The 26,391-nt window shown below is 36.4% G+C and overlaps 1 protein-coding gene and 1 non-coding gene across 3 annotated transcripts in view; both read right to left on the bottom strand.

The window, feature by feature from the left end:
* Positions 1-361: 361 nt before the first annotated feature.
* Positions 362-26,391, bottom strand: part of LOC126281408 (zinc finger SWIM domain-containing protein 8 homolog) — a 463,855-nt gene continuing 437,825 nt past the window's right edge. For both annotated transcript variants that reach the window (XM_049980356.1, XM_049980349.1), the window contains exons 22-25: positions 22,096-22,414; positions 20,876-21,050; positions 15,333-15,482; positions 362-9,047 (exon numbers count right to left, since the gene is read on the bottom strand). In XM_049980356.1, coding sequence (XP_049836313.1) covers positions 8,981-9,047; positions 15,333-15,482; positions 20,876-21,050; positions 22,096-22,414 — 711 coding nt within the window. In that variant the 3' untranslated portion in view covers positions 362-8,980. The remainder of the gene's footprint in view (positions 9,048-15,332; positions 15,483-20,875; positions 21,051-22,095; positions 22,415-26,391) is intronic.
* Positions 18,324-18,398, bottom strand: Trnas-uga (transfer RNA serine (anticodon UGA)). Its single transcript has one exon. It is a non-coding gene; the product is annotated as a tRNA-Ser (tRNA).

Consider the following 26,391-nt stretch of genomic DNA (forward strand, 5'->3'; position numbering starts at 1 on the left):
CTGAGAAGTTTATTTTATTTTTGAACCACTATTATCTTGGTCAAGATTGGGTCAAAAAATGCTTTTAGTCTGTGAAAAGAGCAGGAAATTTAATGCTCTTTAACAATCAATTTGAAATACTTACCAGGTACCACTTCTTTTATTATATGCCACCTGGACTACAAACCTACATGTTGCTTCCTCCTACACCCAGAATCAGTCAACTTTATTTTAATTAATATTACAGACTGTAGGAGAAGCAGGTAACACAGAACAAAGATAACTAGGGGAAACATTATTCCACAATTTATTAATAGAATATATTCAAGAATGGAGCACAAGAATACGAACACATAAAGCACAGGGTAAGACAATAAATCAGTTTTCACTTTCTAGCATTTTCTTCAATTTATTTTTCCTCTTTTTTTTTTAAACATTTTCTTTAAATGTAACTACTTAAAGTTGAAAAAAATTGCTAGTCTACATGAAAAAATGGACAAAAATATGCTGACAGTGTATAATAACCACAAAACCTCACTGTGTTCAGTACACTGTTTGGCAGCATGCAGGCAGTTCTCAGGGGTGATTTCCGGTGCGTAGATGGTTAAACTTGAGCACTGTCCCAAAAGGAAGGCAACATTCACTATCACATACAGTCCAAATACAGCACAAAAGTAGTCTATACAGTGCCGATATTTGTGTTGAGAATTGTGGTCAAAGAGACCAAAATTGCAGGCTTGGTGACAGTTCACAGAGTGAATTCCAGAACTAACATAGCAAATTCCTGCAATGAGTACATGCTAATCAAAAGTGGATTACAGCAGTATCAGGTCCCATAAGTTTTTGCTATTAAAGTATGCTGTAAAACACTTCTCACTAAATGAAACGTCTACACACAATTTAAAGCCTACACAGACTATAGGCATCTTTAAAATCTCCCCTTTAAAAGAATGTAAGCCATTCTGTATTTCACCAGAGGAATGGCATTTCGCACATCTTGTGTGATCAGTTCATTACATTTTATTCTTACACAATGTTTTGGTTGTTGCTAGAATGATGTAAGTAAGTAACAATCAGTCTTTAGAACATTCCAGCTGATGTGAAACTTCACAGTAATCGTTAAATGTAATTACTACAATGTAAACAAATGCTATGTCACAAATCATTTAAGTACACAAAACAAGGATTTATAATTTTATATGATCATCAGGCAACAATAAATTTAAAAGGCAGCCTATTTTTTATAGATTTGTTGCTTCATAACATATACATTCACATTACATGAAAATCTGTCAATGGAGGTAAATCTTAACTGAACTGGAAATAAGTAACAATGCTTTCTGAAATGTAATTCTAATATGAGGAGGAATACTTAAATTGATGAAACATAATCAACATAACTTCCATTAAAACTATAGTAAATCTTGAAACAGTTATAATTTTTATAATTGTATACAGACTCCATTTAAAGCTACTGACATCTGCACAATGCTTCCTTACATTTCAGATGAGCAAATATAAAATGGCATTTACAATTATAAATAATACATGTAATTGAGCAGAATAACTGAGCTATTTACTTCAACTGGACAGAAAATTTACAAGCCTCACCATTTTATGCATTTCTCAGAGAAAATCTCTCAGACAGAATTGTATTTTGTAAAGTGCTCCCAAACCTTATGATATTACTATCTCAATAAACAGTGATATGTAAAATTGCAAATTCATACACTAATCTAACTCACAGTTTGAGTGTTCACAGTTTTGTGTTTTTACTAGACATAATACACAAACTGAAACCGAAACATTATTTTTCTTCTAGCATATTACTTAGCCACTGAACTGAATTTCATATTTAGCATATGTGTGAATAGTACACAACACCACAAAACGGAAAATAAAGTGGCAAATGAAGAAAAGAGTAAAGGTAACCACTCAGTTTATTTGAACCATTGACCAGTGAACAGGTGGTAGCACATAAACAAGGCCTTCTGGAAGAGCGCACACGCATGCACACACGCACAGGGAAAGACCCTTTGCATGACAATGTAGAAATATTAGTAGCACTAGTAGTACGTGTGTGTGTGTGTGTGTGTGTGTGTGTGTGTGTGTGTGTGTGTGTGTGTGTGGTGTAAAGCAATGCGGTAGGACACTTAACTCTTGCCAAAACTTCCAAAGAATCCTGTTTAAAATGCCTGCCTACCACTCAACATCTCAACTAAATGGTGGATAGTTATCTTTATTCCTTCCTTTATTTGTATTTGAGACAGGACTTCCCAATATTAGATTAGAACTGATGTGACACATACATGCCTAAATTACTGTCAAATATATCATGACACATTGAATAAAGTTTCAGCCTACTTCCTACACTGCTGCATGCAGTGTCAAACTCAGAGTCCGCTAATATGAACGAAATACAAATGCGTAAAACAACTCGTCAAATGTTGCAAAAAGTAACTATGAAATGCAGTCGCACTGGTGAGGCCAGAAGATGCAGTGATAGCAACTGCAATGAGGACGATTGTCAATGCTGCATACTGCCAAGCAGAAACCTACTGTTCATCTTCAGAAGTGATTTTACTCTTCTTAAGTAACCTAGACTTACACCTAAACATTTAAAGACATGGCCAATGGGACCAAACTTATTCCTTCCATGTAGAGCTTTCAGGTAGAAAGAAATGTGAGCAACAACAGAAAAAACAGGTTAAATATGGAGCCACAAAGAGAAAGTAAATAAAGCAAGTCTCATAGATTTAAAAGAATTGCACTGAAACAAAACAAAAATAATATGAAGAGCAGCTCATGGAATATTTCTTAAGGGGTCTGAAATGTATACCTTGTCTGTAGGTAACTATATAATGTGTACAGGAAAACAAGACATTTTCAATTTAAATCTACTTTCCAATAGAACAAAAACTTTTTTTGTGTGGTACTAAAACCATATTAATGCACAAGCTGTTTCTGTAGGATTTCCAGACTTGTCAATAATTGTTATATTCAACATAATCAATGCTGGAATGCATGAAAGATTTACTGTGCTTGAAAAATGTGACACTGGTAAGTGTAAACTAATAGTAAAAAATGTTTTATGTCTGAAAGTCAGTGAAAAAAAATCTTAATTTATACTTTATATAGAACATTGTTGCACTACTGTGATGTCTGCTTGAAGCTAATGTCTGCAACTACAGTTCCATGCATACAGACATAGTTTTTGCTGGATTTGGGGAATCCAACCACTAAAAGATGAATGGTTTATTCACTGCATGCCCCCCTTTTCAAAATGAAATAAAAATCAAAAATTACACTTTTTTATGCTTTCTACATAGAAAACTGGGTGTGTAAAGAGGTTTATAACCATGATATAATCACTGTGTAGCTACCAATAAACGTTTGTTCCATTTTGTTAAATAATTTGAAAATATATTCCTCATTTATTAAACTCACCTAGAAGCATTTTCAACTAAAGCATTAGCTGAACAGCTTTGAAGGAATAAGTCAATTCCCACAACAATACAAACAACACAGTTCAAACATGACTTTGAAATGTGTTGTTGCATTTGTATCTGCTAATATCTGAACAATATTAATCTACATTTTACAATAAGAACCACAGATTCACTTGTGGTACCTAGAACAGTTTTAAAAATACCTGAAATTTTCATATCTTCTTTTACTACATTCCAAAATAAATGAAAACTCATGAGGAGCTAAACTGTGAAGGTAAGAATCACCTTAAAATATATATACACGCATTTACACTCATTCAAAGTTAACATGCATTCGTCACTTGGTCTCCATTTTCAAAACAACAGCAGGTTTAAGTAACAGAGTGCAGATAGAATAAATTTTCTTCCTTTAACTTCATACATATGCTAAAAAAAAGTTACCAATATGTAATTTTCAGTACTGACTTACAAAAATAAAACCATCAAATAAAGATCTGTCAAACAAACAATAGTTAACAGTTGGAAGCTCACAGTACTGTTTCCATGTTTGTGTATGTGCTACTTACAAAACCAAAACACTGACCAAACTGATGTACTGATAAGACAATGATAACTTACTACTGTACACATTTCAAAATCACGTTTTTAAAAATGTATATATTCAGAATACATCAACCGCTAATTCTTACACTGCTAAATTTCCAGCCTATTGACTACACTTCCATATTGGACAAGAGGCTCAGATAAATAATGGGTGTTTTATTTCTTGTAACCTTAAAAATTTTCATTTCATAAATAGATGACAGGAAATTTTCCTTTTTATTTTAATATAAAAACTGCAGGTGCAGTGGTATTTATTGAAGTACTATAGGATGTAGAGAATGAAGCTCACTGTAGCAAATGTCCTCACAGAAGAAAAATGTAAAATGAAGTGATACCAAATCACACTTAATTTGCTTCCCATTGTGGAACTGACACATACAGTCTTTCTTTTCCTGCTGTTGAACACTAAAGAAAACATTCCTCATTAATACAGAGGAAAACATAAGGAGTATTGGTAAATTTGTTCCTCTTTAACCATTTCATTCTGTTGCAAGAAACAGTAGCAAAAATATGATTACAGAATCAGTAAATACCAAAGCTATGTCTCGTGTAGTGTCACAGAAGCAGTCTGCTAATAATAGTAAAGGTCTATGTAAAAGAACAACATAGTAACTAATTTTATTTGCAGGTAAAACTATGAAATGAGCACAGGTAATGAACTTAAATATTTTATGATCACAACCCACTCATAAAATCAATATCACTTTTTTAGAATAGAGCAATGAAAAGCTGAAAAACCAGTGCACCTGCTTCTTAATATAGTGACAGTGAAAAAATATATCCATTTAACTTCTGTATGTTTACTCTGTACTAATAAATATCCTCAACAATTACAAGACAGTTATAATCCAGTTCTACATCATACTTTCTAATTAAAAAAAAGATAATGTTGTTGCTAAAACCTGATGTCAGCTTTAATGCTCATTTAATACAGTTTTATACTATCGTTTAAGCCACAATGCTTTAAGCATGGAATAAGCAAAGATGGTTGTTAAGTCATGCCAGCATGATAAAACGATCAGAAATGAAACTATTCCTCACCCCAGAATCACTCTGAGGGTGGAATAGACTTTATTATGATTATCTAATAAAAATACTACCCTGCAGATAATTCAGAAATAATATAAGCGAACTGAAATCTATGCGAAATAAATAATATCTTTCCATGGCTTTACCCGTATTTCACAATTCAGTTTACCATGCAGATACAATTTGTAATTAAACAGTACCAGTCACAAAAATACACAGAATGCTTCCCTTGACTAAATTATATACATACAGAAATGTATCTATCCGTCTGCCATGCAGCAGCTAGCAATTTCACTTAAAATTCCTGGAATTACACACACTGCTTATCACTACATTATCATATTTAATATAACTAATTTTTATCATCATGAAGTGGTGACTTAAGTAACTATATCTTGCCATGCATTTCTCATAAACTCTGAAATTATGAGAATACCATAACTACCTCAATTTTGCAGATAATTACAGGATTATACTTAACATGTAGCATTTCATATCAGATGTTAATAGGGGAACAACAATCTCTGGTCACATTCACATTGGCACTGCCCGAACAGCAACAGCATACGTTTACAAGAATTGTCCGTGGTTACAACAGACAATTTTTAAAGAAAAGGAAAGGAAAAGAGAAAGTGGCTTTAACATGGAGCTGAACAATACCACATGAAGGTTATCAGACATACACTCCCATGTAAATACTGAGTGTCAACTGCTATTTGCATCATCCTTTGAAGTAGGTGGAATTAGACTGTAAAATAATTTTCAATTTAGTACTTGACAGTAATTTTCAGCTACCACGTAACTTGCGAAGGAAAGCTGTGTATGTGCTGGAGCAGAGGCCATTTTTAAAAAATGTATCTACAAACCGAATGAATATATATGAAATAAACAGTAAGGCTTGAGCATTTGACGATGAAAACTGAAAGCAATATAGGGACTGTTATTGTTTTTGTTTCTTTCATAACTGCTACTGTTATCTTATAATGGAGCACCTGCCATATAAAACCTACTCACAAAGAAAATCTGAGCAATTGTTTTAAAATGCAAAAAATTCTCAAAAAGATAAAACCTCTGAACACAGATCTGAAGTAGTGCTTACTGCCAAATATGGGAATTCGGATAGAAATCTGAAATACACCTTCATCTGGTATATTGAAAAATGACAAGGAAGAAATGAAAATGTGTTAAAACCATTCAGAATTCTCAACCCCTACTGTTTTCTTTCCCTTCGGTACTAATGAAGCAGTGGTTCTGGGAGCTTCAGATGCATATTGTTTTTTTGCACCGTCTTCTCCTGTACTTCCTTTTTTTCTTTTTTTTTGGTAGGTTTCTCATTTTTCATGAAGAAATTTGAACTAATGTTCCATCATTCTCAAGTACATTGTGTATAAGATCAGTAAATGAAGATTTAAAAATGGATAGGTAAGTCCAACATGTGAAGAATCGTCTCTCTTGCATGACACTTTCTGGTGTGTCAACATGTCAGCAAATTAAAAAGTTTTCAAAGAAAATAATTTACAAAATTAAGATATAAAGGACCTGAATGCAGTTTCATTAAAATTACTAAATAAATTAATCTGCCTTAGAATTTGAATAAATGGCTCTGAAACAGGGAATTGGGAATCACATATAAACATTACACCAACCACAATTTTGAAAACAAACACAAAAGACAATTTTCCCTTTATAGTCAACATTATGCCAAGCATGAAATGAAATTTGCTTCTGCTAATACACATTTGGAATGACAAAAGGAGGTCCATGAGACCAGCACAATGCAAATACACTTTACTTCAACATTCTTTTCATAATGTTGCTGGTAGCAACAATCATGTAGTTTCCTGTATAATTACTAGTTGATATGAATCTTAAACCAGAAGTCAGATTTTTCGCTTGTGCTTAAGCTGCCTCTTCCTTTGCAAGGAGTTGTTTGTGTAAAAATATAAAGCAGTCATGTGATTCAGAACTATTTAAAAAAAAATTGTCCAGCCCTCTAATTACGCAGGAGTAGGAGTAAGACCAAGAATATATTCTACATTTCAGCCATTCTGAGTACATAAATGTGGTGGCTGAACTACAATTTTAAGTTAATAAATGCCTTATCCATGATCATCTACATCTTAATTTGCATTACAGCACAGAGTTTGATAATGCACACTGAAAATACTCATACTCATTTATATGCCGATTGTATTTCAACTGTCTTGAAAAGAAACACATTTCATACAGCTACCAGCCTCATGCAAGCCTTTTGGATACAAACAGCATATGAACAACTTTCTATTGCGGGCAAACCACAGTTGAGTTTGGAAAACATGTATTCACTGAATAAACAAGGAAAGAATTCTCACTTCCAGCAAACTATCAATGCATCTTCAACATACTCTGCTGTCTCCTCACAGGCAAATAATAAAATGCTCCAGTTCACAATAAATCCAAGCACAAGATTTACGGCCTGTAAAATTTTACTTCTGAACTGTAGATGATATGACAGATATGAGTAATGTATTCTGTACTTAGGAACATCAGGCTTTTTTTTTTTTTTTTTTGTAAAGGATGAAGAATAAATGCAAAGAGTAATTCACCGCTGCATGTAAATGAAAACTGCATTGTTGAAATATCAATCATTTCATTTTGTTCCTTTTTCTATGCTTGGTGTTGCAATACAATGTTTTGTATGTCTAGTACAGTTTTATAAAATTATCAAGAGTAGATATCTAGTTCAACTCTAATGAAACTGCTGCCCTCAATAACAAATTTGGTAGGACTGACTCACTACAAGAATGCACATTACAAATGGATAAGAAACTCATTTAGAAAGAGCAATCTGACAAACAATTTATCATAAGAAAGACATGCAGAATGAAGATAACTAGAGCTGCTCTAAATGCTGAACACTTACAAATGAAATATGAACTTCCCATTATTTACCGAGAGTGAATGAGTCTGAACACAACTGCCGGCAACAACAAAGACTTGGGGGAGGGGGATTACATTTCACGAAAGTGCACATGAAAAAGGGAAAGAGGAGAAGAAGGAAGAAATGAATCGAGAATGAGAGGGAAACAGTTCTGTAAGGCTGAGAAATTCTCACGTGGTATCAATTAACACACAAATTCCATAAATAAATTCAAATGTAATTTTCACTAAAGTACTGAGTTTTTAATTGACAGTGTCCTAATGCAAAGACTGAAATGAATTATTAATGTAGAAATTACAGTAAGTCCAATGAAGAGAGAACACACAATGAAAAAAAGAAAAAAAACACAAATGATTTTAATTTCTTAGTTCAACAAAATTAGGTTGTATTATATCATATACATGCAAGACACCACAAAACTTCACTACTGAAAAGCTTTCCTTAATGACTTCAAAAAGTCAGACATTTCTCTTTATCTTTTGTCTCCACACACAGCTACAAAAGAGATAAAAATTAATCACTAAATCATTCAACATGATTACTACACAGTTACATCGCAGTTTGTAAAAAGAAATTACAAGAAAGGAAAGGAACTGCACATTTGTCCAAAGAATTGGCAAATTTGTTCAAAGAGCAACTAGAAAATCAACTAGTACAGACTTTTACACAATTATCTGCCACATTCCTCATTCCACAAGATTTGCCGTTCTCTCGGTGTCCCATTCTCGGTAACACAGAAACGCCCATTATCCCACCGCACTGCCAACCCTTCTCCCACGGTGAGTGTGATTCCTGTACCAGGGAATCTATGCAAAGCACCACCAGTGCCCGTAATAATGGTAGCATTACCATTTCCATCCTGAGTGAGAGTGGCATTTGAAATCACAGAGGGAAACATGTCCCGAGGGGGAGCCTCAAGCTGCAGTATGGCAGAACACTGTGGGCTTCCACTCCTGGGACTGCTGCTAGAAGAATAGTGGGCACCTAGGTCTGGCCTTTGTCATTTGCTGTTGGCTTGCAATGCAGCATTGATCTGTGCCCACAGGTCTTTCTTACAAGATTTAGACCTGAAAGAAATAAACATCAGATTATTGTTTATTTTCAGATTTTTACAGTGAAATCAACAATCTGTCGATTTTGGTCAAACTTCATGCAAATACTATCTCTTCCACTGCTACTCCAGTTATACATCTTCCAACAACCCTCCGAGTGAGGCAAGAGACTGTACTGTGATTCATTACATTGACGGATAGGAGATATGCAGTGGAATAGATGGATTTTGCAGAGCTGCATGCCCAAAATCAAATTCATGCAGTTCTTTAGACATTTCAATAAAAATTAACATAAAACCTAATATCAGAAGGAAAAACAAAGGTTGTCAGTACTTGCCTTTGCGACATGAAATTCCAAGCGCTACCAATGTGACAAACGGAAGAGTAATAAAAGCTCAGTAAACATGAACTCAGAAACAAAATTAATAGTGCAGCCCATTAAGATAAAACTGGAAAAGGAAAATTTCTTTGATTACATTTGTCTCACATATTGCCCATCTCTCTCTTTGGTTTTTATCTGTTTTCTTTTCCATGTTGCTTCTTGCACTATTTTTCAACCAGTATTTACTTCTCTCTAAGTCCTTTTATAATCTCTGGATAGACACTGGCAAGAGTGTACTTACTAAGGTACTGTTTCTGCCCTCCTCCCCCACCTCCCTCCCATGCCTTATTTAAGTACTGGCCAGGCATCCATCTCCTTTTAAATTTACTGTTTTCACAAGCGAACATTCCGTTTGTTAAAGCTAAATATTAGAAATCTTGCAGGCATCTGCTAACTCACTGCCAAAATACAGATCACTGGAACCAAGTTGTGAAGCAAAAATGGAAAGAACACAGTAAAATCTAAAGTTTTGGAACTTTTAGAGTTACTTCATGAGCACCTTGTGAGGTATAAGGAAATTATGAGTCTAAAGATTGCCAGAAAATTATATAAAACATAAAATATTCTGCCATCTTTATAATGACTTTCAGGTACTGAAAAAACAATGAAAATTCTTTTTAAAAAATGAGGTCTATTGGGAAAACTGTACCTAAATAAAATAAACAGTGAATGGATTCTAACTGAAGTTGAAGTAATTTTGAAAAAGTTGATTTTTTTGTTTTTATTGTCAATGAAAATATGGGCCTGAAGCTATTTGCAGGAAAATTCTTCTAGGCGAATCAAAGACTTCTCTACTGACTTTTATTGGGTAGTATAGCTTGCTGTGCTGATTACTTCTGCATGTCTGTGTACAAGTACAATGTCTTCTATTATCTTTGCAGCTTCTGCCAAACACATTGTCTTTTATCCCTTGGCATACATTCGTATTGTTTTCTAGGAAATGTTCTGTTTCTTCTGTTTTAAACCCTTTTGTTTTATGCAAGAAATAAAGCTCATTCATTATATGCTGTTATATTGTAATTACAACCGGTCCAACAGTATATGGGCCCAGAACAAATGTTTATTTACTGGAACAATGTTTTATTTTCTTGCTGTCAATCAAGTCTCCAAATTGTGTTCAATTACATCAAGGGTTTTACCTGGAAAGTGAGAAGGTAAAAGATGAATTGTACGAAGCTTTTCAGTATCCAGAAATTTAATCAGGTGAAGCTAACTATTTTGCTGTGACGATTGTACTTCATATACACTTGTACATTTTCTCAAGAACAAAAGTGAAGTCAAGTCTGTATTCTCAGAGTTTCAACAGCTGGTGGAAAGGCAGTCAAGGAATTAGCTTAATGTTGTTAGGACTGTTAATGAGACAGTCTGGTCAATTTCATAATCATTTCAAGAAGACTAGTGTCATCCATGAAACCAGTCCACCATATACACCAGAGCAGAATGGTAAAGCTGAACATTAAGTCAGATGTGAGTGCACAACACTTCTCGATTATGGCCCTCCACACACACTTTGGGAAGAAGCTGTCAACATGGCAGTCTATACATTAAATCATCATCTGTGCAATCCTAATAGTTATGAGGTAACTCAGAAGAAATGGTTCAGAAAGAAAACCATCATTAAAGCACATGAGGAGATTTGGCACTGAATGCTCTGTGTGTACTCACATACAGTTTCAATTCAAATTTCAAAGTAAATCCAAGGTGACAGTAACTGTTTATTACAGTACTTACATTAACAATTATTGGTTGTATGATTCTGTAACAAAGAATATAACTGTTTCATGAGATGTGGTTTTCAATGAAAATGCCACCGCATCCTACAGCACTTGGGCCTGCATTATCAAATACGAATACAACCCTGTGACAGATGCAGAAGGTAATGAAGTTCAACAACCTGTTGAAAATGAAGAGGAATTTGTGCAAGACCAAGGAACCAATGCTACTGAAAAGTTTGCTCAGTTAGGAAAGAATCTAAGAAAGTATGATGACCTTTGCCCTCCAGTTCATTTCCAAAACTATGTGGCTTATGCAGCAGTCATTGATGAATAGCAAACTTGCATGGAGGAAATGGCATCCAGAGACACTGAGAAGTGGTACGAAGCAATGAAAGATGAAAGATGAAAGTCTCCAGTGATGCTAAATAATAACTGGGATTTAGTAGATCTACTTCCAGATCACTAAGCTGTTGGTTTTACAAGGTTAAACAGAAACCAGACAGTACCATAATGAGTTATGAAGTTAGGTTATGTGCAAAAGGTTGTTCTCTGAAATCTGGACTTAATTAGGGAGGAAACTTTCACTTGTTGTACAGCACGAATCACTTCTTAACCTTTTGCCTTTAGCAGGAGTGTATGATAGGGATATGAAGAAGTTTGATGCGAAAACTGTTTTTCTCAATGGTGATTTTCACAAAGACATATTCATGAAACACAGTCTGAAGGTTTCGTTAGTGAAAATGCAAATTTAGTCTCCAAATTAAACAAAGGCATTTATGGACTGAAGCTGTCTTCTTGATGTTGGAATGGAAAATTTGTTCAGTTTATTAAATGCCCCGATTTCATCAGGTTCATTCAGATAATTGTGTGTTTTGTGCTTAAGACTTAACAACAACCTGTCAAGTCTCTGGAGTAAGCACTTCACAAAAAAATCCAGGTATTGTTGGCTCCAGTTATGCATCAGTTTTTGATTCTTTATACATGGGCACATAAATGAGGTGTCAAAACTGATCATTCAAATAAAATGATTAAATAAAGTAACTTCTGAAAACATATCACTATTTGGTGATTTTTCTTTGTGTAATGACTGGCAGCAATGTTGCAAATGAATACTGCATCACTACCAGAAATATTTAACTGCCTGCTAGAGTGAAATATATACCAGAAAATGCTGACAATCTTTATGGACAGGTTCCTTACACGAAACAAGGGGAAAAAAAGTCTAGTAAACCTGGGCTCTACAATGCATACCTTAAGAGCTATGAGCACTTGTTAATTTTTGCTAGTGTGAAACACATCTCTTCTACTTAACACATGCTTACAGCTCTTAAAGTACGCATTTCAGACCCCATGTTTATTACACTTTATACCACTACTTTGATACAAGTGCCCCTTTGCTCCTGTGCACTTCATTTGCCTAGTCCTCCACTACACATTCTAAAAGTCATTCCTTGTAATCACTGTCATCTTCATGTTGACTAACAAGTATTTTACATACAAGTCCGAACTGACGAACACACAAAAATTTCAACCACACGAATCAGACTAGGTACTCGCCTTCGAAGAACCTCGGTATAGGCCACATAAGTGGGAGCACTTCTTGGAATACCCAGACTGTCATATCTAATTAAGATTACCAGACATCAATATTATTTGAAGCGCAACAACTTAATTATATGAATACATCAATTACTCATTCATGAAATACACCTTTCCCAAGTCTGTGTTCATCCTTTCAGTTGGCATTCAACACCATACCTCTGATCACAGGCTGTACAGAAGCCATCAGTTCCACAACTGACACTCTCCCCCTTATTGCCATATGAGTCCATGGAAGACAGAATTCTTCTCAGCCCATTTCTCCTGAGAAAGCTGGTGCATTCCACAACTATCCCTGTGAACTTTTGCATATGCAGAGCGCCTGAGTCATGCCTCAAATTAGCCACTGTACAGTGGTCATATTTCGGTAAATCATACCTGGAAATTGAGAGGAGAGAGAGAGAGAGAGAGAGAGAGAGAGAGAGAGAGAGAGAGAGAGAGAGAGAGAGAGAGAGAGAGAGAGAGAGAGAGAGAGAGGGGGGGGGGGGGGGGGGGGGGGGGGGAGGTGTTTCTTTAGCTTTATAAAAACAAACTTTAGATGCTCTCACAGGCTACATAAAAAGCCTATTACACAGTGATATGTTTCAATATAGTTCTTGGGTACAAGTGCCCCTATTCTGAGACCTCCCTATCTCCTCTGCCAGTACCACGTACCCTTACTCGACGGGAGGCCCTAGCCACACGGTATTTCCAATTCCATAAGAAATAGCTCATATAAGGTTAACCTGATAGGAGTGAGCAAGCAGTGCCTTAACTAGTGTGAAGTTTTATCCAGGAAGTGACCCCCCCCCTCCCCCCCAACTGAGCTTCACATTCTTCATTTCAGAGCCAAATTACGGTTAATGATTAATCATGTAAATTACAGATTAACAGAAGCTTTTATTACGAATGTATCAACAATAATAAAGCCACATTTTGGCTTTTCCATAATAACAACAGTTAGTAACGCGTAACTACATTATGTTTACACTAACAAATTCAACAGAAACAAACCTTCCTAACACACAAGCCCTGTGTGCCACACAGACTTAAAGCTAGGATACGACACTGCAGTGCCTGTTTTGTCGATATGTATGATGCATGTTCTTTAGAATATACATGCATGTCTGAAGAAACAGGCACTGCAGCAGCTACAATGAAAAACATAAAATGTTTTCACAGTTGTGAATAGGGACAATCATCAGCTGTATAAGGGAATGATGAAAACAAAAATTTACACTGGACGAAGCCTAGAACCCAAATTTCCCACTTACCACAAGCAGCTGCCTTACCTTTACTCTATTCAAGCACAACTCATTGCCAGACCCAAACTTCTACATGTCATCAACTGTGTGTCTATAACCTAAGTTCATACATCCATAATGCATATTCCCATATTCCTGATACACATAATGGACGTAAGAGTGTAGGATGTAGACACACGGTTGACAGCATGTGGGAAGTTTGGGTCTGGCCACGAGTTAGGCTCGGATAGTCGAAGCGTAAGGACACCGCTTGTGGTAAGTGGGAAATTTAGGTTTGAACTTCCGTCCAATACAAGTTTTCATTGTCACCATTCCATTATACAGCAGATGGTTATCCATATTCCCAATTGTGAACACATTTCATGTATAAAATCAGTATGTTTAGAGTAAAATCCTGGAGATAGAAGTATCAAAAGTTGGGCCTCTTTGCATTCTTCCATTAATAAATGCCAGTTCGGAGTCCACAGTGAACTACCTTATGAACACCCACCCACACACCCACACACACACACACACACACACACACACACACACACACACACACACACACACACACACACACACAAAAAAAAAAAAAAAAAAAGGTGGGGGGGGGGGGGGGGGGGAGAGAGAGAGAGAGAGAGAGAGAGACTACATATTTACTACTTTATGAAGTTTTTTTTATTGATAACTGATTACAATTTGAAAAGAAGAGGTGTTTCTAAATATAATTCTATGAATAACAATTACCTCTGCTATTCATCATTTAATCAAGTTCTGCAGCAAAAAGAAGCAGATTATGCAGCCATAAAAATATTCAACCACTACACTAATTAATCACAAATACTGACTAAGAAAAAAGAACAGTTAAAAACATTAAGTTAGTTTAAACCCACGTACAGATCCGAAGCATATTTTCACTCATAAAATGTATTGTTTTCACAAATCAATTGTTAAGTTTTACATATTATTAAGACACTGCAATCAACAACCATGGTAAGACCAAATAACAAAACATACATCCAAAAATTAACACGACACTGTAAAATCCTATGTGGAATAGAATGGGCAAACATAGCCACTCGCCAGATAGAGGCACTGAGTTTAAAACTTACAAATAAACAGTAACTGGGACATGATTAATCAACTTATGAGTTTTCATTATTATTCAGAGCTAATTGGCTTGCTGTGCCAAGACAATGTAGCTGTGTTGGTATACATGTGTCCGCGTGTTCTGAAGAACAACAAAAGTTCATAAGCTGAGCTATCATGTTCCAGTCCTAGTTTAAGTGCCTATATATCATTATACTATGAATGCTGATGATCTACTTATTTCATTGTTTATATATCTGAAAAAGCATAGATACGGTTTAAAACATACCTTCGTATTGACTGCAACCACTCTTTAAACTGAGTATTGCCATCAGGTGTAATCTGGAATGCAGCTCTTGCTGAGCAAACAATATTAACAAAATCTTCATAGTCACTTGCGGTCAGATGATAAAGTTTCTGATGCATGCATTGAATATACCTGTAAAAGAGAGGTGTATATACTCACATTGCTAGCGATTTTCAAGCCTTCAGATACTTACAGATTACAGGCAATGTTCACAACACTCTGTGCAAATCTACTACATTACTTTCTTGCCTGTGAATACTTACAATGTTTTTAAGATTTTCTTTACCTGTGCTTTCCAGTTGTTTATCCAATTACCATAAATTCTTTTAACTGGATTATTGTTTCTCAAAACATCTCTCATACAGTGTAACATGCTGTGCACTAAATTACAAAACAGAGAGGTGAGCCAGGCCAGGATCAAGTACACATGGTGGGTTAACAACACTGGCTGGTCAACTGTCCAGCCTGGCTATAGTTTTTAGACAGTTTAGCACACCCATTTTGGCAAATTCTGGGCTTATCCCCAATTCCCGCCTCAGAAAGTATGATATGTAAACAGTTAAAATACAATCACACACACAAAAATGTTTACACAATCCACAAACAGGTGGAGCAGATAACTACCCTCCCCTAGATAAAGGACGACTCCTGTGACAGGAATGCTAATGGTTGCAAAATCAAATAAAAATAAACTGACAAGATTTGAGTACAGCGGATACCATACCTGATGAGATTAAGGCTCAGTAAAGAAGAAGAAGAAGAAGAAGAAGAAGAAGAAGAAGAAGAAGAAGGAGAAGGAGGAGAAGGAGAAGGAGAAGATTGTTTCTTTAAACATTACCTCACCTAAATCCACAAAATGATCAATGGAGGCTTATTTTAATGGTGATTTATGAATGGTTTGTACATACAGATGAGTAGGCTTTGAATGAGAAAAACTAATCTTCTGTCGGGCACAGTGTTTTTTTGCAGCAAGATCAAGCACAGAATATCAAACTGATCAGATCGCTAATTCACACAATTATTTATTAAATGTCACTAACAAAACTCACTGTAAATGGAAAATACCTTTAAGTCAAAGATGATGTAAGACAACAACAATAATAAAAATATTAATAATTCAGTTTTCTTATAATCTGTGTTGGATTGTCATACAAATGATAACACTGTCACTTTTTTACTTGCTTCTATATTTAATTTTGCTAATAAATTCCATTATAAATGACAAATGTCTTTAAAAAAGGTAAAGATGACATCAGAGCACAACAACAATGATAATATAACTCAATTACTTTTGGACTGTGGTAACACTTGAGGAACTTTGCGACAGCCAGAGCAAAACTTCTCCATGTGTATCAAACAGATGGGCTTTTGACACATCTTGCAACAATATTTTACCAGTCTTTTCTTTATTCAGCAGATATTACAACTTTTCACCTTGATCCCAGCTTCTTTTCTTCTATTTCTGTTTTTGTCTTCTGCTGCTTCTTAACATGTTGGCCTATAGCATTACAGCCTCAGCTGAAAATCCCTGTGAAGTCCTGAGGTGTCCAAGCTTCTTCGAACCAAATGATATAGAATTAACGCGGGAGATATAGATGTTTCATGTATCCTTTTCTTCTGATACAACTCTGAATTTTCGGCACAAAGTACTTACTCATTGACCACATGCATACTGATAATTGGAAATATATAACCCTGGGTCAATGACACACATTTCTTGCAAAACATAGTGTCAACTCCACCTTTGGTGCTATTATAAAATGTTGCAATGGATGACTTCCATTTATTTTCACTGTCTCCATCTACTGAATTATCTACATGCAAACTTTATGCCAGGAACACACACGTCCTCTTTTTAGGAATATATGGAACTAGAGTATAGCCTTTCTTGAAGCCAAAAAATTAAGTGTAGACAGCTGTTCCTTCTCTGGAGCAAACTCCGTAAGAATATCACACTTGTTTTTCCTCATTGTCCCAACAAAAGAAAGAGGTTTCCTTCTTATCTCTTCTATCAAAGCAATACTAGCACGCCAGTTGTCTGTTGTCGCATTTTGACCTGAATGATAAATAGGTTCACACAGTTGGAGAAGAAATTCAAAGGTGTATTGCATTCACACGGTCACAGAACAAATCCACACATTTATTGCTTACATGGTATAATTATTTTGTTTGCAACCCTGTGTTTATTTCCAAATTACACATGTAAAAACTTGGGAACCGACAAGAGCAAATATCTCAATTCTATATTAGCATCATTTGTTAAGTATATATTGGCAAAAGCTGCATTTTCTGTGGAAAGCTTTCAGTTTCTCGCCTACTATAACATTTGCTACGAGGCTTTAGGATTTCTGGCAGTTCTTCATTTTATAAAACCTATGCAATTATCAAATCTATGTCACTGCATTATGAATTTGAAATGTTTTATGTCCACTACAAGGTGAAGTTTTACAGTGTTATTCTCATCAGTTCCCCACAAAACCTTTAAGCATTGTCTGTTATTTCTGTTAACACCAGCTAAAAATAAGAGACTTTCAATTCAGTAACATCTCGTAGTTTTACATCTCTCTCATGATTAAATGAATCTCTGACACACTCAATTTACTGATTTGTAAACAAAACTATAATAGTCAAAATGTCATCACCTATGATGCAGTTCCAGTATTCTAAAGATGTTCTCGCCACACCATTAGGTCCAGACACCTTCAAATGATACTGCTGGCCCTGAAATGTACATTCTACAATGGTGAAACTTTACTCCACTTCACTTCTTTGTTCCTTCCAATATAGTAATGGTTATATTCCTCAAGTGCTTCCTTGTCATATTCACTGCCATATTCTCTGTTTCCAAATTTTCCTGCAGAACTTCAACTATGTGATGACAATATGTGCCCACTTTGTCTTGAAAATCCTCTAACTACATTATTATCCTCTTCGAGCAATGTATTTTGGAACTTCCTGGCCGATTAGAACTGTGTGCCGGACCGAGACTCGAACTCGGGACCTTTGCCTTTCACGGGCAAGTGCTCTACCAACTGAGCTACCCAAGCACGACTCACGTCCTGTGAGTAAAGCTGTGAGGACGGGGCGTGAGTCGTGCTAGGGTAGCTCAGTTGGTAGAGCACTTGCCCGCGAAAGGCAAAGGTCCTGAGTTCTAGTCTCGGTCCAGCACACAGTTTTAATCTGCCAGGAAGTTTCATATCAGCGCACACTCCGCTGCAGAGTGAAAATTTCATCCTATAATGTATTTTGGATTTCTTCAACACGATTTGGTTTGAAGCATTTATACATCCCCACGTAGCCTGCAATGGTCAAGTACATCATACTTATAAACATACAGTTTCTATAAAATGTGATCAGATGCAATGTATCCCTTTGATACTTGATACTCCAACAGCCAGAACAGATGAGTAAACGATCCAAAAGAAAATAAGTGCATTTTACATTCTAAATTAACTTGTTATGACTTATTCAATTATGTTGACTACCTAAGAAATAAACCGTTCAAATGAAACGCGAATGGATGCTGTGTATCAAACCAAGCAATCAGCTTATACCTCAACAACTGAGCAGTCATGTCGATACCAAAACACACAACAATGAAATCGATGAGAGAAGGGAAGCTGCTAGTGATAAGGCACCATTACTGCTAATTGTCAACAAATAATTTACAGCAAATTTCAACATGTACCAATGTGAACAGCCACGACTGACAGAGGGTTATGGAAGTAAATCACAGGATTGGTAATGAGACAGTAAATATTTCATTTTGTACTATAACAATTTCATCAAAAATGAATTCATTAAGATTTTCCCGAAATGAGGGTAAAAATAAGGGCACATTCCTTACACAGCCAACAGATCACTACTAGCTTTTAGAACTATGGGATTGAAAGCAGTGCAAAAGCTAGGGGGCAAAAAATATGAGACTTTTCAAAAATTACTTACAAAAATCATCCATTACCAAAGGTGCAATTACAATTTAAGCTTACCCACTAGATGACCCCCCACCATGGGTGAACGCTGTGAGACGGAAAGAGTGGAAATTGACCAAACACAGCAAAACACATTCTCAGCATTTCCAAGAAGACGACAGACCGATCAGTTTCATTAGTCCATATTAGAGAAAAAGTTGGAAGACAAAAGCAGCCCTTTTGTGTCACCTACCTTTCTTCTTGATTATTCACAATGTATAACAAAAAGGAAGTTATATTAATATGTAAAATGTACAATTTAACTGGATCAAATATGCATTTAAGACCAGAAAAACTTTTGAAAATACCTTCCTGATGCTGTGCTATTCGTGAAAGCACTGTAATACTTTCTATTGTAAACAGTACTCTGCTCATTTCTGGCGCATCTAATGAGGTGATACTGGCTTCAAAGGAACACACAGTGTAAATCTTTAGCACCATCTCCCCTTATCATACCGCCATGGCTATAACTCACCCGAAAGGTGTTGCATAGGGTTTAGGTCGGGCCTCTGGGCAGGTCAGCCCATTTTAGGATTGTTATTGTCCACAAACCAGTGCCTCAGCGACAGGGTACATACATACAATTATCGTTTCCAAAATATTCCTTTACTGTACACAGTACATGATGTAGTAAAATATGTTCATATCCTTCCGCATTTAGCCTGGTCTTTAGCACAATAAGAGGAACACACCCTAAGCATAAAAGACACCTCCATACTGCAACACCACCTCCTCTATACTTCGGTGTTGATGCTGCACATGATAGCAGGTAACATCTCCATGAATTCGTCAATTCAAAACCCTTCCATCGGATTGCCACAGTACCTGTATAGCGTGATTCATCGCTCCAATTCACTTGTTTCCAATCATTCACTGTTTACACTATTTCGAGCATCATTTAGCATTGACTACAGAAATGTATGGCCTGTACGGTGTTGCTCAACAATTGCAAACCAATCTTTTTAGCTCCCTATGCACAGCCAATGTGCTAGCTGGACTGCTCATAGCACTTTGGGAAATCACATGTGAATTATTCCAAAGATTTCAATCCCTTTTTTTATAACCATCCTCTGTAATGCTTGATTGTTCCTGTCTGTTATTAGATGAGAACTGACATGTCTTTGTTTAGCTGTGTGTGTTCCTTTGCATTTTCACTTCACAATCACTTCACCAATAGTTGACTTGGCAGCTTTAAAATGTCCCCGATGGATATCTTACTCAGGTGACATCCAATTACTAGTCATGTTTGAAGGCAGTGTGCTCACATGACTGAACCAGTCTACTGTTATTGCTCCTGTACAGAAAACACAGCCCTCCACGGTGTGACTGTCTCTCCTGACATCTAGTGCTCAATTTTGCATTACATAGGGATATCTGGATACTTTTTATCAAATAGTATGTACACTCCGGTAATTGATATCACCTAATTAACAGAACCAGTCATATCCACAGCTTTTATGAGGCACCTCAGCTGTCACAAATGTACTTAACAATTGCTATAAAAGGAAAGTCTATATAGATATATTAGGAGTCAACAACTGAACAAGTACTTACATCTGTTGGCACTTCTGGACAAGTGGAGTAAGTGCAGAACGTAAATGCTGCATTATGAGGCTCGGGTTGTTACGAGCGAGATAATGTGCAGCCTCCAAGGCCACATCATGCAGTACAAATGGACTGACAATACTATTCACGGCACATATACAAAACTGGTGTAAGTATTGTGTTCCTGAAACAGAAAGAAATAATACTCAGAATAAAATCTGTAACAATGAAGCAAGACATAAGTATACTGGAAAAATTACTGTTTCCATGGAAATCATGAAAAAAGGAGATAGGTAGGATTAGCTAATTCTTTTCTCAGTAATACAAACACAGGAATGCAGAATTGTGTAAGCATCAACTGTGCTTTTGCTGCCCACCCACCCCAAGTGAAATGAAATAAAGTATAGCTGAAGACACATGAGGGGGGGAGGGGGAGTAGAAAGTAGAACGAGTAAACATGACTGTCCAATTCAATTACATATTTGGGGCAACTAAAGAAATTTGAGATATGGTAGCCTCCTTCATCCTTCCTTCAAGGGCTGTTTCTGGGAGTGGTGGGAAAAAACCCTCATCATAATATTTCGTTGATGAATTATTATGTTTACCCTGTCCTAGGAAACTACACATACAGGAAACTATGCTTTTAGAAAAGCTTTATTCAGAGAAATTCTACCAGCAATGAAAATTAATACAACAACTGAAATTCTACAGTAGAACAAAACAGATCACATTTAAATTTTGCTTTGAATTTTTAGTGAGCATTCAAGTAATCAAATAAGAGACTAAAGTCACTTCTGTGACCAGATGGCAAAATCTGTTGTTAATCTTTCCCAACGTGCAATTTTTGTGCCAACAGCGTAACTACAATCCTCTAATTTACTGTCCTGCATGTACTGCAGCATTATTCCATGCATGCTCATGAACTATGTCATCGCACATGTAGTTTTATCTCTCGCCGCCCCCCTGCTGTCACTCGAGTAGTATAGAATGAGACTCGTGCACAATAATTTGTAGGTGAAGTGATGAACATTTTTAATAAATTGTGAGAAATCACTGAGACTTGATATTTGCATCTGTTCTTAACTTACATTACAGCTTATTGTGAAAACTAAAAAAATGAAATCTGAAATATAGTACAATGCATGCAATGATTACAATTATTGTAACTTTTTTTTTCCATATTTTGAACAAAAGATACGGAAGTAATTTCAATGGCAAGATGAACTTACCTAGTTTCTTGGCAATACCAAGGAGCCACTTGACATCCTCACCATACGGAGGGTTGCGAGCATACTTTGCTTGCGGCCGGTCATCGTGAACTCGCCGTGCTAGTGTTTCTAGCGCCAGCATACCCACACGGTATGCTGCCAAAAGGTAGCGCAACTGCACCTGTGAGTACTGCTGTTGCTGAGGCTGTTGTTGAGGCTGTTGCTGCTGCTGTTGTTGCTGCTGTTGCTGTTGTTGTTGTTGTTGCTGCTGCTGCTGCTGCTGCTGCTGCTGTTGTTGTTGTTGTTGCTGCTGCTGCTGTTGTTGCTGCTGCCTGTGAACCTATGGGAGGACCATTTTTTGTTTTACTGAATTACTCTAAGTGCTGTTGTTACAAATGCTATGTTGGAGGCAAACATTTGTTTGAGAGCAATAACTACAAATAAATAAATAAACAAACAAATATAGGAACATTAAGCTGTCAGTGGCCTACAATAATATGACAGCTAAAAAGATTGTTCTTCTTTCCATTTATGTACTGTATATAATATGAGAAACCATAATTCAGAACATTTTATATCTTTATGCTTCCAATAGTGAGTCTGACAAATTCAAGAACTAGATAAAACTTTTACATGATTCCTTAATATAAGTATAATAGTAACATTTGTAGCACCATAAGTGTGTTAATGTTTCAAGAAAGTTATTACAAAATTTTTCCAAGTATACAATTTTAACTCATTATGCCTTATCAGCAGGTACAATTGCATATAATGAAGGGTATAGTGTCAAATAATGTGTGAAAGAGAAATAACTTGTTGGCAGTCTCAGCAGGTATTACACACATCATATAAAACAACCATCTATACCCTAAAGTTGCATCAGGCAATACAAATAAAGGAAAAAAAGAGCACAGCAGCAAACAAAGTGCTACACTGAATTGGCAGCAAAATTAAGCTTCTGAAGATAGCAACATTATTTAAGAAATAAATTACATAAAAACATACAGATGCATAAAACAGATTTAATAATAAGCTATACAATATACAGTGTTACTGGCATTTGAAAACTTTGCCACACAGTAGTCACATGAAGCTTTCAACAAGAAAATACATCCTGGAAAAAATAATCTGTACGTAAGTGCGAGAGCACCCTTGCAAAGCAGCCTAACACAATACTGTCATTATCATCCACTTACAGATACTTGCAGCATATGTTTTTTCTTTTTATTTAGTCTATGGTGACTTAAAGAGTATCATGGAATCAGCTGAAAATGATAAAGGGTACAGCTGAAGTAGGTACATGGGCTTCTATAAGTTAAGTAAGTTAACACTTGACAGGACCCACGTTGTTGTTGCTGTTGTTGTTGTTGTTGTTGTTGTTGTTGTGGTCTTCAGTCCTGAGACTGGTTTGATGCAGCTCTCCATGCTACTCTGTCCTGTGCAAGCTTCTTCATCTCCCAGTACCTACTGCAGGCTACATCCTTCTGAATCTGCTTAGTGTATTTATCTCTTGGTCTCCCTCTACGATTTTTACCCTCCGCGCTGCCCTCCAATACTAAATTGGTGATCCCTTGATGCCTCAGAACATGTCCTACCAACCGATCCCTTCTTCTAGTCAAGTTGTGCCACAAACTACTCTTCTCAATACCTCCTCATTAATTATGTGATCTACCCACCTAATCTTCAGCATTCTTCTGTTGCACCACATTTCGAAGCCTTCTATTCTCTTCTTATCTAAACTATTTATCGTCCACGTTTCACTTCCATACATGGCTACATTCCAGACAAATACTTTCAGAAACGACTTCCTGACATTTAAATCTATACTCGATGTAAACAAATTTCTCTTGTTCAGAAACGCTTTCCTTACCATTGCCATTGTACATTTTATATCCTCTCTACTTCGACCATCATCAGTTATTTTGCTCCCCAAATAGCAAAACTCCTTTACTACTTTATGTGTCTCATATCCTAATCTAATTCCCTCAGCGTCACCTGACTTAATTCGACTACATTCCATTATCCTCGTTTTGCTTTTGTTGATGTTCATCTTGTACCTCAAAGTTTTTATTTCTTCTCCATGGATTTTAATACCTACTCCGAAATTTTCTTTTATTTCCTTCACTGCTTGCTCAGTATACAGATTGAATAACATCGGGGAGAGACTACAACCCTGTCTCACACCCTTCCCAACCACTGCCTCCCTTTCATGTCCCTCAACTAATAACTGCCATCTGGTTTCTATACAAATTGTAAATAGCGTTTCGCTCCCTGTATTTTACCCTGCCACCTTCAGAATTTGAAAGAGAGTATTCCAGTCAGCATTGTCAAAAGCTTTCTCTACGTCTACAAATGCTAGAAACGTAGATTTGTCTTTCCTTAATCTTTCTTCTAATATAAGTCATAGGGTCAGTATTGCCTCACGTGTTCCAACATTTCTACGGAAGCCAAACTGATCTTCCCCGAGGTCGGCTTCTACTAGTTTTTCCATTCGTCTGTAAAGAATTCGTGTTAGGATTTTGCAGGTGTGACTTATTAAACTGATAGTTCGGTAATTTTCACATCTGTCAACACCTGCTTTCTTTGGGATTGGAATTATTATATTCTTCTTGAAGTCTGAGGGTATTTCGCCTGTCTCGTACATCTTGCTCACCAGATGGTAGAGTTTTGTCAGGACTGGCTCTCCCAAGGCCGTCAGTAGTTCTAATTGAATGTTGTCAACTCCAGGGGCCTTGTTTCGACTCAGATCTTTCAGTGCTCTGTCAAACTCTTCACGCAGTATCATATCTCTCATTTCATCTTCATCTACATCCTCTTCCATTTGCATAATATTGTCCTCAAGTACGTCGCCCTTGTATAGACCCTCTATATACTCCTTCCACCTTTCTGCTTTCCCTTCTTTGCTTAGAACTGGGTTTCCATCAAAGCTCTTGATATTCATGCAAGTGGTTCTCCTTTCTCCAAAGGTCTCTTTAATTTTCCTGTAAGCAGTATCTATCTTACCCCTAGTGAGATAAGCCTCTACATCCTTACATTTGTCATCTAGCCATCCCTGCTTAGCCATTTTGCACTTCCTGTGACAGGACCCATAACCATTTTATATTTCAGCAAATACTAACTTCAAGGTAAAGCCAACTGCTCTAACCCATTTTAAAGCTGCTTTACGAAAAAATTAAGTTTTAACGAAATACTTCTATAGTTCTCAGTCCTTCATATAAATTTAGTTGCTTAAATCCAATTTGTAGAAGCCTTGGAACATCCATTTATGAAGTAATGGACTGGTACTGAAAATAAAAACCATAAATAACATGAAAAATAAAAAGCGCATGAGAGAGAGAGAGAGAGAGAGAGAGAGAGAGAGAGAGAGAGAGAGAGAGAGAGAGAGAGAGAATATAAAGTTCAGTTCCAGGACAACATTAATTTTGTTTCCGAGTGTGTCCACCATAAATCATATGATTTTTAATATGACTTGTGGTCTTTCGTTTTAATTATAGGAGAAGTATTACATCGAACAGAGAAGCTTGTGCCTTTGAATGTACATAAGATTTGCATAAGAATATGTTGTAACCAGGCATTAACCGAGACATCCAGCAGATGTCTATTAACTGTGTAGCAAGTTGTTTCTGTGGACAGCATTATTCACAAGGTAGTCAAAATACAGGTGATAAATAATGGTGGGGTTTTGCCCACTGTCTCTGGAGACACTGGCAATTTCCCTGAGGAGGGGATAAGAGTGTATAGCTTCCAATACATTGAGAATATCCAGCAAACTGACATGGTCTGCAAATCCCAGGAAACTTTACTGCACCGACTTACCACTAAAAACTTTCATTTGTACACCTACCCTCGACATTTTCTCTCTTTTTCGTGCATCGTTACATTTCTCCGCCCAAAAGAGCAGAAATCTCTGGTTTAACATGAGGGGCATTTCATAAATAATGCACTAGTTGGTATAGCTGTAGAATGTTTTGTGCAACAACAATGAAAATTACATCAGACATAATTGGGAGCTTGACAAAGAAGCACACTTTTTTTCTATGTTTACTGTAACATAAAATGGGGCACAGGTAGAAACAGGCCCTGCAAGGTTCTTGGACGAAGACCACAGGCCATACATCTAGACTGAAACTTCAAGCAGTAAAAACATGACTGATACCCATAGTGTGTTAAGTGAAGTTTTAGGTGAGTTTACAATTAACCATATTAAAGTTTCACATAAGGTTAATTGTTTTCATGGTGATCATATGAGCATAGATGATAATCCATGACCCGGAAGGCCAAACAAATCAGTCAATATACGAAGTGTGAAACTTGTGG

This window comes from Schistocerca gregaria, chromosome 1 (assembly GCF_023897955.1).
Source record: "Schistocerca gregaria isolate iqSchGreg1 chromosome 1, iqSchGreg1.2, whole genome shotgun sequence".
In the NCBI taxonomy this organism is placed as follows: domain Eukaryota; kingdom Metazoa; phylum Arthropoda; class Insecta; order Orthoptera; family Acrididae; genus Schistocerca; species Schistocerca gregaria.